Source organism: Prunus avium, chromosome 4 (assembly GCF_965620075.1).
Source record: "Prunus avium chromosome 4, drPruAviu1.hap1.1, whole genome shotgun sequence".
In the NCBI taxonomy this organism is placed as follows: domain Eukaryota; kingdom Viridiplantae; phylum Streptophyta; class Magnoliopsida; order Rosales; family Rosaceae; genus Prunus; species Prunus avium.
In genome coordinates, this window is record NC_142287.1 from 35,840,507 (window position 1) to 35,855,266 (window position 14,760).

Sequence of the window (14,760 nt, forward strand, 5' to 3'; positions counted from 1 at the left end):
CCAATATATAATATAAAGACATGAAATTAGCAAGGGAGGACAAGACACGAGGATCCGAGGGTTCGCGTGTCTGATACAAAGTGACACTAGTCGGCGAGAATCAGAGCCCAAAACCAAACGAAGAAAAAACCCATTTTTCTCTCATCATCATTTCTTCATTTCCATGGTTTTCTGATTCTTCTGCGCATGCCCTCACTACTACATCGGCAGCTGACTCACTCCCTTGAAACCCGCCCCCTCCGTCTCCTTCGTCTTTCGACTCTCTCTTCCCCCCTCAATACTCTCTCCCTCTCTATATTGCTCAGTCTCTTTCTTTGCTCTCTCTCTCTCTGCTTCTGCTTTCTTCTGCTGGGTTTTACCGAATCATACGGTCGTCATTGCCTTTGGGTTCAGCTCAGACTTTAGTGACAGCCTCAGCTGGAGCTCGATCGATATACCACTTTCTTTCTTCCAGGCCTTTGCTTTTGGAGGCTTCCGATCTTTCATCCAATCTCTGTTTCTTGGCGATTCACAGAGGAGGTGCTTAGTTTTCTGGTTTCATGGTGAGTTTTCTCTTGGGTTCTCTTCAGTGATTGATCAGCTTCAAGATTCTTCAATGATGTCCGCTTTTTTAAAAATTTAAAGAAATTGCTGTATCTGGGTTTAAATCATTTTTGCCTTATTAAGATCTCATGGAATTCATTTCTGTATAATAGAGTTTTCCCTTGATGTTAAATTTTAAAAAATAACACAATTTTTTTTGATCTGTTTGTGTTCAGGGTGGGTAGTCTTATGTAGTATTTAATTAGTAATTTCTTTAAAGTTTGGTTGGTTCTGCAAGTGTACTTATTTATTAATAGATTTAGTATTTACCTTGAAAATCTGAAAGAAGTCTCTGTTGCCCAGATTACATATGGAAGGCCCTTGTTGTAGTACTGATCTTTGAAGTCCTTTTAAGACATTCCCACTTACTTCAATAGAAATTTAATCCCGCCCTGGCTTACTCCTTTTCGTAGACTCAAAACATCCAGAAATAAGATGCATGATTATATATAGAATCAGCCGTCAAACTTGGATTTTGGCAAATTTGTGGAATTACTTCTTAAAAAATAGTGTATTCTGGGTAGCATTTGGTTGGAATCACAACTAATATTGGTCTCTGTTTAATGTGCGTGTATTGCAGCTTGTTATTGTTATGAAAATAAAATAGAAGACTTGGTTGTCTATGAAGTCGCCAAACTCATGGATATGGGTGTTCAAGAAAAGGAATGCGTTCTCTGATGGAGTATGATCCACAATCTTAATACCTTGTTTTATTTATTGTTGCATTAAGTTCAAATGATGCCAAAAGGTTTTGCTATTGAGTGATATTTTGGAGTTATTGTTTTTTTAATCAAGTGTTCCTATAATGTATAACGCTGATGCAGGGAAAATGCGGATTGAAGATGAAGCAGCTGTCGTTTATGGGAGTTGTATGTACAGTAATGCTGTTCATTGTGTATAGAACCACCAACTACCAATATCAAGCTTATCAGCAGACAGAGGTACCCCTTCTGTTCATCTGAACTTGTCACTCATCCTTTATAAGGATCAACCAAGATCGGCAGGATATTCTCTTGATGACCTTCTGGCAATCCATTTGGAATCTGTTGACACCATCGTACACAAGAATATATCAACAATTTTACTGCATTTGATTGGCCGATTTAAATAAGTTTACACTGGTTTTAGAGAAACCCAAAGTAACATAGGAGCATTCCTATTGATTTATATGATATTCTTCAAATTACTGTTTTTGTTGTCCTGGCGTTCAGTCTACTGATTGTTCTTTTCTCCTTTCATTTATTAGATGGACGCAAAATGGAATCCCTTTGACACAGTAAAGGTAACTGCTTAGATCCTTGTAGCCATGTTGCCAAGTTAATGTTTTCTTACCTTGCTTAATCGGTGTTTCATAACACCTTTAAGTAAGTCTTCTGTAGCTGTTCTTCATTGGTTTATAAATTACTGAAGTTACCAGCCTGATTTACGATTCTTGCATGATTGGATGATCCAATGTGGATGTATGTTTCTTACCTTCATTATATTCTAAATTTCTTCTGTTACTTGCCTCTAGGATATTTTTGTGACTTCCAAAAAGTTGGACAGTTTACCTCGTGGCATCATACAAGCTAGGTCAGATTTAGAGCTAAGGCCTTTATGGTTGACAAGTGGGTCAAGGTTAAAGGTAAGATTTTGATCGTTTTGTGCTTAACATAATTTTTAAGGTTCTTTCTTGCATGCCCACTTGTCCTCAGTAATAAAAAATTATAGATGATTGCTAGATTATTGGTACTGTGAGGGGTAAACCAAAGTTCGTTAATTATGATAACTGTGTTGATGGTGTTGATGTTGACATATATATTTTTTGTAATTTGGGGTGGTTATTCTGATTCAGGTCGATCATTATAGCCATCGTAACTTGCTCGCTATTCCGGTTGGTATTAAGCAAAAGGATAGTGTTGATGCTATTGTGGAAAAGGTAAGTAATACATTTTTCTGCTGGTATGTTCAAAGTGACATCAAGTGACACTTGTCCTAATTTTATCGATTTCAGTTTCTTCCAGAAAACTTTACCATCATTCTATTCCATTATGATGGGAATGTTGATGGGTGGTGGGATCTTGAGTGGAGCAGCGATGCCATACACATAGTTGCCCAGAACCAAACAAAGTGGTAAGTTAGTAGTTGCCTTCATGATTCTCTGCAATTATCTGGCTTGAGTCCACTGAAAAAATGGCCTTTTTTATATAGTAAATTATTCCAAGAGTTCAGCACCTACTTGAATGCGTTAACTATGGATGTACTGCATGCAATGAACTCATTGTATCTCACAGTTGCATTTATCAAAGGGCGGTTCCCTACTATTGATGTTCCTTGATTTTTGTTTTGTTTCTCATTTCTCGTCTTTCTAACTTTTTTATGGTTTATTTTCAGGTGGTTTGCCAAACGCTTTCTACATCCAGATATTGTGTCCATTTATGATTACGTGTTTCTTTGGGATGAAGATTTGGGGGTTGAGAATTTTCATCCAGGAAGGTAATATTAATGGGTGTCTAGGACAATTTATGCAAGGCACACTCTACTTCTCTTTGCCTCTGAATATATTAACTTGGTTCCATAGGTAGCATATTGATTTTATTTGTGTGTTTTTATCTGGACCATATATGCTCTTCATTGCGTATAATTTAAATTTTGGATTTTCTTTCCCAGATACCTTGAAATTGTTAGAGAAGCAGGACTGGAGATATCTCAGCCAGCTTTGCATCCAAATTCAACAGATATACATCATAGAATTACAATTCGTGCTAGAAAAAAGAAGTTCCATAGGTGAATAGCATGGTCTAAACCACTGTATCATAAACTCTATTTATTTTTCTGAATATTTGTTATACTCAAACAAAATTTTCACTCTTTGCAGAAGAGTTTATGACATCAGAGGCAGTGTGAAGTGTACAGAAGCAAGTCAGACACCACCATGCACTGGGTGAGTTGTCATACTGGTACAATAGATATAGCTATTTCTTCTAAGTGTAAAGAATCTGTTGAATGCTTTTATCTATGTGATGAGTAATTATGATATCTGACCTACCTGATATGTTTTCTTGGTTTACCACTGTTTCTAAAAATCTAATCTGTAAAGATGGGAGCTGACACATTTGTTATATTCTGACATTTTCATGTATGTTTGGACCTCGCTCCACCAGTAGGTCTCACTATGTGTAATTCAACTTATTTTGGGAGGTTGTGGATATAAGGATTTGTATTTAGGATCTCCTCCTCTGATATCATAATAAATTTTATGGTTTGTACATCCTAAAAATCTGATAAATTGATTGTTAGGGTGTGGCTTAACAATTATTTGATAGTGTTACACTATCTTCTCTTATTAGAGACACAATGGGCACGCAAGTTGATGAATCGCTATAATAGCGTTCTTAAGTGATATACATCTAACATTGGTTATCTGGATATTAATGTCTTCTTTTAGGATATAGTCTATAATTTTCTCTAATGGACTGTGGAATGGTTATTTAGCCTTTTAAATTGACAAATGCAGGTTTGTGGAAGGTATGGCTCCGGTTTTTTCAAGAGCTGCCTGGCATTGTACTTGGCATCTTATACAGGTATCCCTTTTTTACCTTGGTCTGTTCAACTCCACTATAACCCCAACAAACTTTTTTGAAATATTATTTATTATTTTTGGTATTTGTTGCCATGGATTTCTTTCTTTGTGCTGGAATCTTTTCTCGCTGATAAGAGGATCATCATCCCCTTGCTTTTTCAATTTTCAAAATTTTTGGAGTGCTTATCTCTTATAAAATTTGAGCACCACTACCATGTCAAATACAATTTTGAAAATATCTTTGTTAAGTTATTCACGGAGCTGCTTTATTTTTGTTCAGAATGATCTTGTACATGGATGGGGTCTGGACATGAAACTTGGATATTGTGCACAGGTAAAACCTACTTTCCTATTTCTTGGGTAAGGTTAAGAATCAATTTCCTCATTCAGTTACTCTTTTTATGAGATTTTCTGCACTGAGGGGTTTGGTTGCCCGAAATTGCTTCAGTTTCTTTTCTTTGCTTGATTATTGATTATATCAAATCAACAGTTCCATGTGAGTTTACGTAACATTTAGCAGTCGCCATAAGTAAAATGCCGCATTTTGCAGGGAGACCGTACGACGAAGGTGGGAGTTGTTGATAGTGAATATGTTGTTCATAAGGGCATACAAACTTTGGGAGATGGTGGTTTGTCTGCAAGAAAGGTTAGTTGCTCTCTGCCTCTTCCTTGGCTGCAAGAAAGCTTTTATGCTTTTGCTTGATGCTTGCTAGTGTTTGCAAGTGGTGGGCTATTATTCGAACTATATGTTTACTGGTGTTAAACCATAAATGAACAATTATCTTGATGGTGGGATTGTTTTCAGATTATCGCTTTACAATCTCCTGCACATTCATCTTAACAGCTCAGTCTTTTTTTCTCCCTTTTTCTTGGACTATAAAAATTTCTCAACTCTCTCTCTATTTGCAGGTTTCCAATCGTGGGAAGAAGACAAGCAAGGTAAACTTCACTATAAGCGTTAGAAATCTTTTTTACTTTTTATTTTTTTTAATCAAAAATTCGACAGCTACAAGCAGTCTAAATATCATCTTGTTAACTTTCATTCTATGATATGCAGAAACGTGGTGCTTCAGGTTTTGATGTGCGAACTGAGGTGAGAATAATGTATCTGTAGCCTGCTTTCCATTATGTGTATAAATATTCAATTGTATAATCTGAAATGGCGAAAAGTAATAATCTCCGGTGACTCGATAGACGTATTTGTTTTACATTGAATATGGACTTTGCAGATTAGGAGGCAATCAACGCGGGAGTTTTCAATCTTCAAAGAGCGATGGAATAATGCTGTAGATGAGGACATGAACTGGACCGATCCATTTAAAAGTAGCATAAGACGCCGGAAACAGCGCAAACGAAACACCCATTTGAGCTCTTAAGTTAATCCTAACGGGGGTGGTTTAAAATGTTAGTGCAGATTCATTTACAGGCAGTCTCCATCTATACCAATAGTTTGTGTAGCCTTTTTTGAACACATAATTAATTCATTATTTGGATATTCATTAATTTTGTTCCCTGCAATTCAAATTTAGCCCCATTTCCCATGTATCTTGTTCCGGCCGCTTACTCCCTTTAATTTTTCTCGGTTTATACAAGCTATTTAGCTTTTGGTGTAACATAATAGCTGGTATACTGGTCTCCCATGCATTGTTGAAAAAACCAAGCGTGACTTTGAGGAAGATGGCAGGGACAATATAAACAGCAAATTCTGTTCATTTTCTGGATGAATTAATTTATAGGCATTTTCTTCTCCTTTCATGAGGTCTCATCTCTGACCACATTTAATCAATTCAATATCACAGCTAGCCTAGCATGACTGCAAAACACAAAAGCTGAGGGGTGTGAAATGAAAAGAAGCAGCTGACATGGGGCTAATATTTATGAGTTGAATATTAAACACAAAAGAAAAATAATCCCTCTAGAAGCACATCAATAGCGCGTGCTGCGTAATATAATCAACTCAAGTCTTTACAGCTGGTGCTTGCTACTCTATTAAAATAAATAATAATCATTCTGAAATGAATTTTCTAGTTTTGGGCTAAGTGTTGCTAATGGGTAGGATTTTTCATTTTTATTTTATAAAAAACAATATTTTTTTCAGTGTTATGTAAATGCTGCTGTTTGCAAATGAAAACAGAGGAAAACAGCGGACTTCATTGTAGATGAGATCATAAATAAGAAGATTAAAAAACCCTAATTCAAGATTACTTGATCACGGATCATAATTGTATGTGTGTATGAGAAATCTTTTTTATAGTTCAAACTATCATTTGTATTCAAGAATAAACCAAATAAAAAAAGATTAATTAGCTGACCATGTTATTGGACGCTTACACCAATATTATGGACAAAAAACCATAAAAAATTAACAACGAATTTTTGTTACAACCAAAGCAACAGCTAACCGGACAGCAGCATGTGGATTAATTGACCAACTTTTCAACTTACGCATTCAAATTATTTTTGAGTTTTTCTTCTTCATTTTTGGTATTATATAAAAAATTAAAAATGAAAACCCAAAAAAGGAAATTTATTTTTTAGCCCCAGAAATATGAAAATCAAAATAAAAAGCCGCCTTCGTTGTCGAAAGCTGACAAAAAGAGTAGACGAGTCCCGCTTTCTCTATCTAGAAAAATATTTAAAGACAGGAACCGTTTACTAATTTTCTCTCTCTAGAAATTCCATTAATCTCCTCAGTTTCTTTTACTTTTGTGCCTGAAAATAATTTTTCTCCTTCAATTCTATTTCTTCGCCTACAAGCTTTTTCTTTTCATTTTCTGCTTATAGTCTCAGATCTCTTAAGACAATTTGCCTCCAAGTTCTGAGACTGGTCCTCGGCACTCAAATCTCATCTATCTCTCTTCCATGGCTGGTCGATACGATAGTAACCCTTTTGCTGAAGAAGATGAAGTCAATCCCTTCTCTGTAAGTTTCTTTGCCAATCATTTTCCTACTGTTTCTATTGAAATGAATTCGAATTGGGTTTTTTAATTTGGTGAATCTGATTTAGTAAGGTCGTTGACTTGCTGGGTATTGGATGTGTTTTAGTAGATTTTAAGATCTATGGTTTTTTGTGTGTTTGGGTTTCGTTGTGAAATTAAAGTAAATCGATCGACTTTTCTCCAACTGCGCAACTTTTCTGGAGCTTTATTGTCTTGTTGAAATTTTATTATAGCAGTTTGCTCTAGAAATTATGATCGAAATCCATATATACAAGTAACCTTATCTAAATCCAGCTCTGCAACTTCTTTTTTACTTTCTCGATTTTGAGTTGGCGTTGGTGGTAGATTGTGTGGTTTTTAATACCAGCCAAAATCTTGTTGGATATGGTCGGAATGGGATTCCAGACACAGTGCACATGTAGGGTTTAAAAACTATCTTCCTCAGACGTTGTTTTTTGCTTGTAGAAAATGATTTTGGTGTGGACTCTTAACTAAGGTTTGACTCTAAAAGGACAAAAATGTTCAACTTTAGATACGACATTGCACTGTAAAAAAGGATGTAGATTCATGTAACCCAGTTAAGGAAAATGGATCATACTTGAATGTCTCCGTTCACAAGTAGTTGTTCTAATTTCTGACACCCCCAGAACAGATTTTGGATTACAATCAAATCGTGGATGGAAGGGGTACCTATGAAGTTCCCAAAATTCAGAGCTTCTAAAACTATCCAATTATTGTTTAAAGTACATCTAGACATGTAGTTGTATCTGTGGAGTACATTGACGGTAGAGAATGGAGGGTTTTATTAACAGGGAACATTGAGTTCATTACTTGGGTTCTTAAATGATGTGTTTCTCTGTTTCCTTCGGAAATGGTAATCATGGCTTTGTATGTAAAAGAAACTGAGGAAATATACTGGCTTATATCACCTACTGTTTGAGCTCTCATGCATATGTGCTACAAATTGATCAGAATCCTGGAAGTGTTGCTCCTGCCAAAAACTCAAGACTTTCACCTCTTCCTCCTGAGCGTGCTGGTTTCAATTATGGCCTTGGTGACACCGTTGATATACCTATCGATGGAAATGCAGTAAGTTTGAACTCAACTTGTTATATAGTCAATTGAAATTGACCTATTTTTTAAATATTAATTTTAGTTTTTTCTTTCTTTTGAATCTAGGATCTGAAAAAGAGGGAGAGGGAGCTCCAAGCTAAAGAAGCTGAATTGAGAAAGCGGGAGGAGGTATGACTTGAAAGAAACTATAAATTCTGAATGTGTGAAATTTTCTCTTACTGGGCTATGTACTTAATTAGTATGTTGTTGTCAACCTGGTCATCAATACGAGGCTGAAAATATTCTCAAATTATAAAGTGTGAAAGTGACCTTTCTGGGTTGGATTGTACCGCTTGTATTTCCTGGAGTACAATCCTACCCCATAAAGAGAGGCAGGGGGTGAGGTCAGTGATACAATGTCGTGCGCATGTGAATTGCATTTTTACATAAAAAGATAGTGCTGATTTTCATTAATGCCTTTTTCTATAAATAAATAAAAAAGTGTGGCAATTCGTTCTCTCCAAATTTGGTGTTCTGTGGTGGAATCTGGTATGGTTATAGATATGCTCATAGGATGACATGGCTGTCCTGTTACAAGGTGTAAGGGACTTGTTGAAAGGGCTGTTACCATTATGCATTTTCTTGGTGTCTGGTTAGGGAGGAGTAGGAAGGGTGTTTAAGGGGACAATTTTCTGGGATGGATTTAAGGGACTGGCTTATGAGTTTTTTCTTTGAATATTTTCAGAGCAGTTCTGTTTCATTCTTCTCTTGTTGACTTTTACTTTATTAACATATGTTTCAATTAACTTCCTGTTATAGTTGATCATTCATCCATACAAATTTTAACTGTTTTTTAATTAATTAAATTTTTTTTTTTGGTCTGAACTGTTTTTTAATTTATTATTGCGCAGATAGTAAAACGGAAAGAAGATGCTGCAGCACGTGGTATTTTGCCTTGCCTTTTGGTTGTACTGGCTTTCCTCTCCTCCTCATTTTTGGGGGGTTAAAGTATTGTGTTCCAAATGCTGTATAAACACTTACAAGTTTGATGTCCTTTGAAAGTTTATCAACTATAGTTTTTCCATGCTCCCTTTTGTTTTGCAGCTGGAATTGTTCTTGAGGAAAAAAATTGGCCAGCTTTCTTCCCAATTATCCATCATGATATTGCAAATGAAATACCAATTCACTTACAAAGGGTGCAGTATGTTGCGTTTACAACATGGTTAGGTATGCCAACCATTTAATTTTATGGATGTTATGATTATGTGTTAACTATAATCACAATTATAATTGCAAATTTAATGTAAATGAATTGTATTTGTGTGTGGCATTTTGTTCCCTTGGGCGGAAATCGTTGTTGTTGGTGGTTGACCTTGTACTATGGTGTTAGGCCTGAAAATTTGATGAAAGCCCAAAACTTATAACAATCATAAGTATAGCAGTTGGGTTTAGTTTCTATATATACCATTGAATGCTCTTGAAAGATGACTTATTTACCTAGTGGCTGTAGTGTCTAATCATCTGTTTCTTAGCATTACTTCATCATGCCATCATGATTTGATTGTGAGATAGGCTGTGTGAGCTGTTCTTTTATTTTTTATTTTTTAAGTATCCTTAACTTTTAAACTAAAAGTTCATCAGGGACTCTCTAGATTTTGGTGATGAATGGTGATGTTATGCAGGAATTGTTCTTTGCCTTTTCTGGAATATAATAGCTGTTACTACAGCGTGGATTAAGGGTGAAGGTGAGTGAAATTATACTGTGCACCTGTTCTGCACATGATCAAATATTTATTTTGGATCCTCTGTTCAAGTTTGGTGAATTTGAACATTTTTTGATTTTTGTGTAGGGGTAAAAATCTGGTTCCTTGCTGTTATCTACTTCATAGCAGGGGCTCCTGGATCCTATGTCTTGTGGTACCGGCCACTGTACCGAGTTTTCAGGTATATATTGCCCATTTTTTCTAAAATTGGTCGTTGATATATATTTTTTCTTCTTCTTCATTTTTTAGCCTTTCCGAAGTCCTATTTTTGTGATTCCTCTTGTTTATAAGCCAAAAAGAAACCCTCTGAAGCTTGAACCCATGTGAGACTATAATGAAGCAACAAAGAACAATTTAGGGAACATGTAGGGAAGAAATTTTATTGGATTTTAGTAATATGATAGCATGTGATGATGGTTATGAGGAATTAATCTGGTTCAGTTGCTGCAACTTCCAAGTTGTTAACCTCTGTTCTGACATTAGTGCTAATGTATTATGTAATTGTTTCAAGAATGTGGACTGATGTTTTAGCTCCTGGATTTTTACTTGTGAAATTGATTTGTATTCTCATTCAATCTTTTTGCAGGTCCGAGAGTGCTTTGAAGTATGGATGGTTTTTCATGTTTTATTTGGTAAGTTGGGTAGTAGGCATGCAATTCATTTCAGAAACTCAGCATAACTATCACTCATAATCTATTTTCTTCTTCCTACAGCTCCACATTGGCTTCTGCATCTTTGCTGCTGTTGCTCCTCCACTAATTTTCAAAGGAAAATCTCTCACGTATGCCCTCTTTTAAATTAGGAATGCACTTCAACATTCTTTATAAGTGAAAACCTTTTTCCCTTTGTTTGCTGCTTATGATTTCCTGTTGTGTTCCTTTGGAACAGTGGCATTCTGGCTGCAGTTGATGTTGTGGGAAACCATGCTTTGGTTGGGGTAAGAATGCTGGTCCTGAAGTCAATTTTTTTCGGAACATTTTGTATGACTGCCCACCCACACGCGTGGAGCACATTCAGATGCTTCTTTTCCTTTGAGGATACTAATTATTTTTTCATTGTTTATAGATCTTCTACTTCATTGGATTTGGAATGTTCTGTCTTGAATCATTGCTTAGCATCTGGGTTATTCAGGTCTAATTCCAATATCCAATTCTCGTTGCCAGATTCTCACAAAAAGATAAGCAACGTGTTGGGTGCTGTTGTAGCACTTATTCTTTGGTCCTCTATAACGCTTTTTTTTTCCTTTGCATGTGCAGCAAGTGTACATGTACTTCCGGGGAAGCGGTAAAGCGGCTGAAATGAGGCGTGAAGGAGCAAGAGGAGTTGTGAGGGCAGCGCTTTGAAGCTAAAAGCTTGTACGGAGAAGAAAAGATGGGAGACTTCTGTATTGATATAGGTTGTATATGCCCTTAGTTGCAGGATTTGCGGATACACAGATGTTTTGTTTGAGCCTTTATTTTTTATTTGTTCCTTCTCCTTTACGCTTGTTTCATAGAGATTGATTGATTTAAGTGCTACCTCTGTTTCTATACTGGAGACTCATTAGGAGGCTTGCTAGAAAAAAAAAACATGTTCTCTTCATTTTGCAGTTTCTAAAGATCCTGTTAATTCCATCATTTTTTTTGCCTAATTTTTGGAAATATGTCTCTCAGGGCTATGTTTGTTACTGTAACCTGAGCCCAGATTTGCATATTGAGTGAAGGAATAACGTATAAATAGATATGAAAAGGCTGATTTTTCAATTCCTGGGGATCAAACATAAAATTTTAAAATTTTGTAACCATTCAAACTCTTTTTCCTCCTCGAAATACATTATTAAACAGATCAACGATAGACTATAGGAAAATGCTAGGCTTACCGTATTTTTCATACCACATTCATATCACCTTTCTAATAGAGATGGGTCCCATTGTATTGGTGGGCTCCATCTCTATTAGAGAGGTGGTATGAATGTGGTACGAAAAATGTGATAAGCCTAGCATTACCCTAGACTATAATATTAATTAAGAAAGCAACATATGCTAAATGAAAGGATATCTTGTCTTTGTCAAAAGAATCAAGAATAAGTATCAACTTGAATGAAGTTTTGTTCAGATGTGTGGTGTGGTCCAAATTTGATAGACTCTGGAGCATAGAGGCATCATCACCCTTAAATAAAGCAAAATCATATCACATAGACTTTAGATTTCAAGTTTCAACACAATCACAAAAAGCTTTAAATACCACCGGCAAAGCTTAGCACCCAAAAAAGAAAACAAACAAATACTCTTAAGCCACTCGAAGAAGTAGTAGAAACTTGCTAAAAAGAAGATTAAATAGTCTCATAGGATATATATAATATGGTCTACTACTTAAAAACTTCATCATATTACATCAGATGCTTATACATACTATAATTATAGCAAACTATATATATTAATATTACCGGCTGCCGGCTGCCGGCTGCAGCAGCATAACAGGAACACCACCCTATTTTCCTCTAGCAATAAGCACTACACTTCTTCTTGCAATCAATGGTGCACCCACCGCCACCGCCGCCGCCACCGTACCCCTTTCCTGATCGACTGTAGGAGGTGAAGCACTTAGCAGGGCACGTCAGCTTCTTCTTGCAGCATGGACCCTTTTCTTTACACACCAGAGAAGTCCTCACAGTACCACCCTTGGAGTACCCTCCATTTGGACCCCCATACCCGCCTCCATACCCGCCACCCACACTGCTGCCAAAGCCCTTTCCAAACCCGGGTATGTCGAAGCCGGGTCCAAAGAACCCGCCCATGCCACCACTACCATCATTACCACCATTACCACCACTGCCATCATTACCACCATTACCACCATTACCACCACCCTTCTTGTTGTTTTTGTTGTTCTGGTTGATGGGTTTGTCATTTGAGTGCTTGAGTTCAGCTGAGAAACTGGATTCGGGTCGGGCTGAGATAACAAGTGAAGCAGTGAGGAGCAGAGTGGCTAAGAAGAGACTTGATATTGGGATCATTTTTTCGTTTGGATTTTGCTTTTGCTTTTGCCTTTTTTGGGAGTTGGTGGGGAGAGAGTGTGATGAGAATTGAGAATTGAGAAAGGAGTGTTTGTGAACTGGCAATGAATATATACAAGTGGAGTGGGGGACATATCCTTCCTTCCTTGCTAGTGGTGGTACTAGTGGTAGTGGTAGTGGTAGTGATGAGGAAGAAAAGGCACATTTAATAGAGATGGTGTTGGAGGACAGTTTGCAAGGCCCTCTATGAATGTGAGTAGGTCGGGTGCATTTATTATCCTCATTTTTTTGTTTCTTTTATTTGACATATATTATATATCCAAATTTGAATTGGGATGTAATCATGACAGTATTCTAAGCCTATCATGCATTGCCATGTCAAAAAGTTGCATTGTCATGTCAGAAAGTTAAAACACATAACAATGAGTGATTGGCTTGGAACAACGCCACAATAAATAGTATCTCGGTATATTTTAGTTTTTCTCAAATTCCTTTTGTATTATATATTGTGTAATAAGTTGACACATGAAGTTTGGTCTATGCATTAACTGATATCAACAGTTCTGAGGGAACCCACGTGCAGTTAATCAATTTTTACATTTTAGAAACGAGTGTACATAGTAGATTGTCGATATTTGATGTGATGATATCAATTTAGTAGTTATTATTAGCTTTGATGTTAGTTTTGAGATGTTACTTGTTGAATACAATTACGTATCTAATTTTTGAATGAAACCTTGAAGATATTTATGGGATGTGCAGAGAGATGAGCAGAAGAGAAGAGAGAGTTAGAATTGGCTATTCACAGGACTCACAGCAATATCATAAAACACTGAATAAATGTGGCTAACTTCCAATCTGCAATTCATTTAAAGAGGACGGTGATTCTCAAGTCATGGGCACATGCAAAATATCAAGTCTCTGCATTTGGAAGGAAAAAGCAGGCATCACCACCTTTGAGCATATGCATCAATCAAGCAAGCCTGTAATGGAAAACAAACCTAATTTGCACATCTGATCAAGTGAACGTACATATATTGTGATGGGATTGGATTGCCCAAATAAGGTGACACAATTAATAATGATAGTGGGCACCTTGACTTGAGATCAAATGTTATATTCTACGCAAAGAGCTAGCTACAAAACAAACAATCACCTTATAAGTTATATAGCTAGCTAGGGCTGCTGTTTTAGTGCCACACTTACATCCCTCGTGCCTTACTTAGGATGATTATACACAGCCTAATGAGTTTTGCCCGACTTTTCATTTCTTTCGAGCTTCAATGTGATCCAATGGTTGCAACTTGGTGCGGTTTTCTTTTTTTAATACAAGTAATATTTGGGGAGGAAGTGTCGCATTCAACTCATTCTTTTATTTGTTGGAAAATTATACTAGAACAGTACTTAGAGCTTTCAGATCAGAAGACCCATATTTTGTGCTCAATTTTGCTCTGCTTGCAAGATATGCACACAAAACTACAGTGGATGAGAGATCTTTTGAAGAGTGATACTTTTAAGTTGTTTTAATTTCTCTGTCTGAATTGCCTTTGGCGAAATCCCACTAGATCTTGACAAGACAACCACTATGTTGTCGAAGTTGTCAACAGAAGGAGCTGAGCAATTAAAACTGGAAGGCCGACCGCTTATTTTATTTGACTTTCAGACTCCATACAGACATGTCTCTCAACTCCCAAAAGGAAAAGGCAGAAAAAAGAAAGAAAAAAGTTGTTTGTTTGGCATCCCCCAGGCTTAAGGCTAGCTGGCTAATCCATTGATTAGGACTACATACGGCAACCGTCCTTGCTTAATTAATTCCATTTCTACAAAGTCAAGATTTCATGTCCACTGCCATTAAATAACAACACG

The 14,760-nt window shown here is 36.5% G+C and overlaps 3 protein-coding genes across 3 annotated transcripts; 2 read left to right on the forward strand and 1 right to left on the reverse strand.

Moving 5' to 3' along the window:
• The first annotated feature begins 14 nt into the window (after positions 1-14).
• LOC110770882 (lysine ketoglutarate reductase trans-splicing-like protein (DUF707)) lies at positions 15-5,687 on the forward strand. Its single transcript, XM_021975108.2, has 16 exons — positions 15-542; positions 1,163-1,264; positions 1,407-1,523; positions 1,829-1,864; positions 2,096-2,206; positions 2,417-2,500; positions 2,576-2,694; positions 2,956-3,057; positions 3,232-3,348; positions 3,440-3,505; positions 4,079-4,145; positions 4,425-4,478; positions 4,695-4,790; positions 5,054-5,083; positions 5,202-5,237; positions 5,374-5,687. The coding sequence occupies exons 2-16, from the start codon at positions 1,205-1,207 to the stop codon at positions 5,518-5,520; spliced, it is 1,242 nt and encodes a 413-aa protein (XP_021830800.2). The 5' UTR covers positions 15-542; positions 1,163-1,204; the 3' UTR covers positions 5,521-5,687.
• Positions 5,688-6,768: 1,081 nt separating this feature from the next.
• On the forward strand, positions 6,769-11,480 carry SC3 (secretory carrier 3). Its single transcript, XM_021975109.2, has 12 exons — positions 6,769-7,066; positions 8,056-8,172; positions 8,263-8,325; positions 9,048-9,081; positions 9,241-9,363; positions 9,819-9,881; positions 9,987-10,080; positions 10,486-10,531; positions 10,613-10,680; positions 10,788-10,836; positions 10,965-11,030; positions 11,156-11,480. Exons 1-12 carry the CDS (start codon positions 7,007-7,009, stop codon positions 11,240-11,242), a joined length of 870 nt encoding a protein of 289 aa, XP_021830801.1. The 5' UTR covers positions 6,769-7,006; the 3' UTR covers positions 11,243-11,480.
• A 573-nt stretch (positions 11,481-12,053) lies between these two features.
• On the reverse strand, positions 12,054-13,095 carry LOC110770884 (uncharacterized). Its single transcript, XM_088252726.1, has one exon. It carries the CDS (start codon positions 12,892-12,894, stop codon positions 12,379-12,381), a length of 516 nt encoding a protein of 171 aa, XP_088108852.1. The 5' UTR covers positions 12,895-13,095; the 3' UTR covers positions 12,054-12,378.
• Between the last annotated feature and the right edge of the window lie 1,665 nt (positions 13,096-14,760).

Excerpts from the sequence above, each read along its gene's own strand:
- LOC110770882 (XM_021975108.2), top strand. The coding sequence starts at position 1,205 with ATGAAGTCGCCAAACTCATGGATATGGGTGTTCAAGAAAAGGAATGCG. Across the intron at positions 3,506-4,078 it reads CAGACACCACCATGCACTGG|GTTTGTGGAAGGTATGGCTC; the intron begins GTGAGTTGTCAT and ends TGACAAATGCAG. Across the intron at positions 4,146-4,424 it reads GTACTTGGCATCTTATACAG|AATGATCTTGTACATGGATG; the intron begins GTATCCCTTTTT and ends ATTTTTGTTCAG.
- SC3 (XM_021975109.2), top strand. The coding sequence starts at position 7,007 with ATGGCTGGTCGATACGATAGTAACCCTTTTGCTGAAGAAGATGAAGTC. Across the intron at positions 7,067-8,055 it reads ATGAAGTCAATCCCTTCTCT|AATCCTGGAAGTGTTGCTCC; the intron begins GTAAGTTTCTTT and ends CAAATTGATCAG. Across the intron at positions 10,081-10,485 it reads CCACTGTACCGAGTTTTCAG|GTCCGAGAGTGCTTTGAAGT; the intron begins GTATATATTGCC and ends ATCTTTTTGCAG.
- LOC110770884 (XM_088252726.1), bottom strand. The coding sequence starts at position 12,894 with ATGATCCCAATATCAAGTCTCTTCTTAGCCACTCTGCTCCTCACTGCT.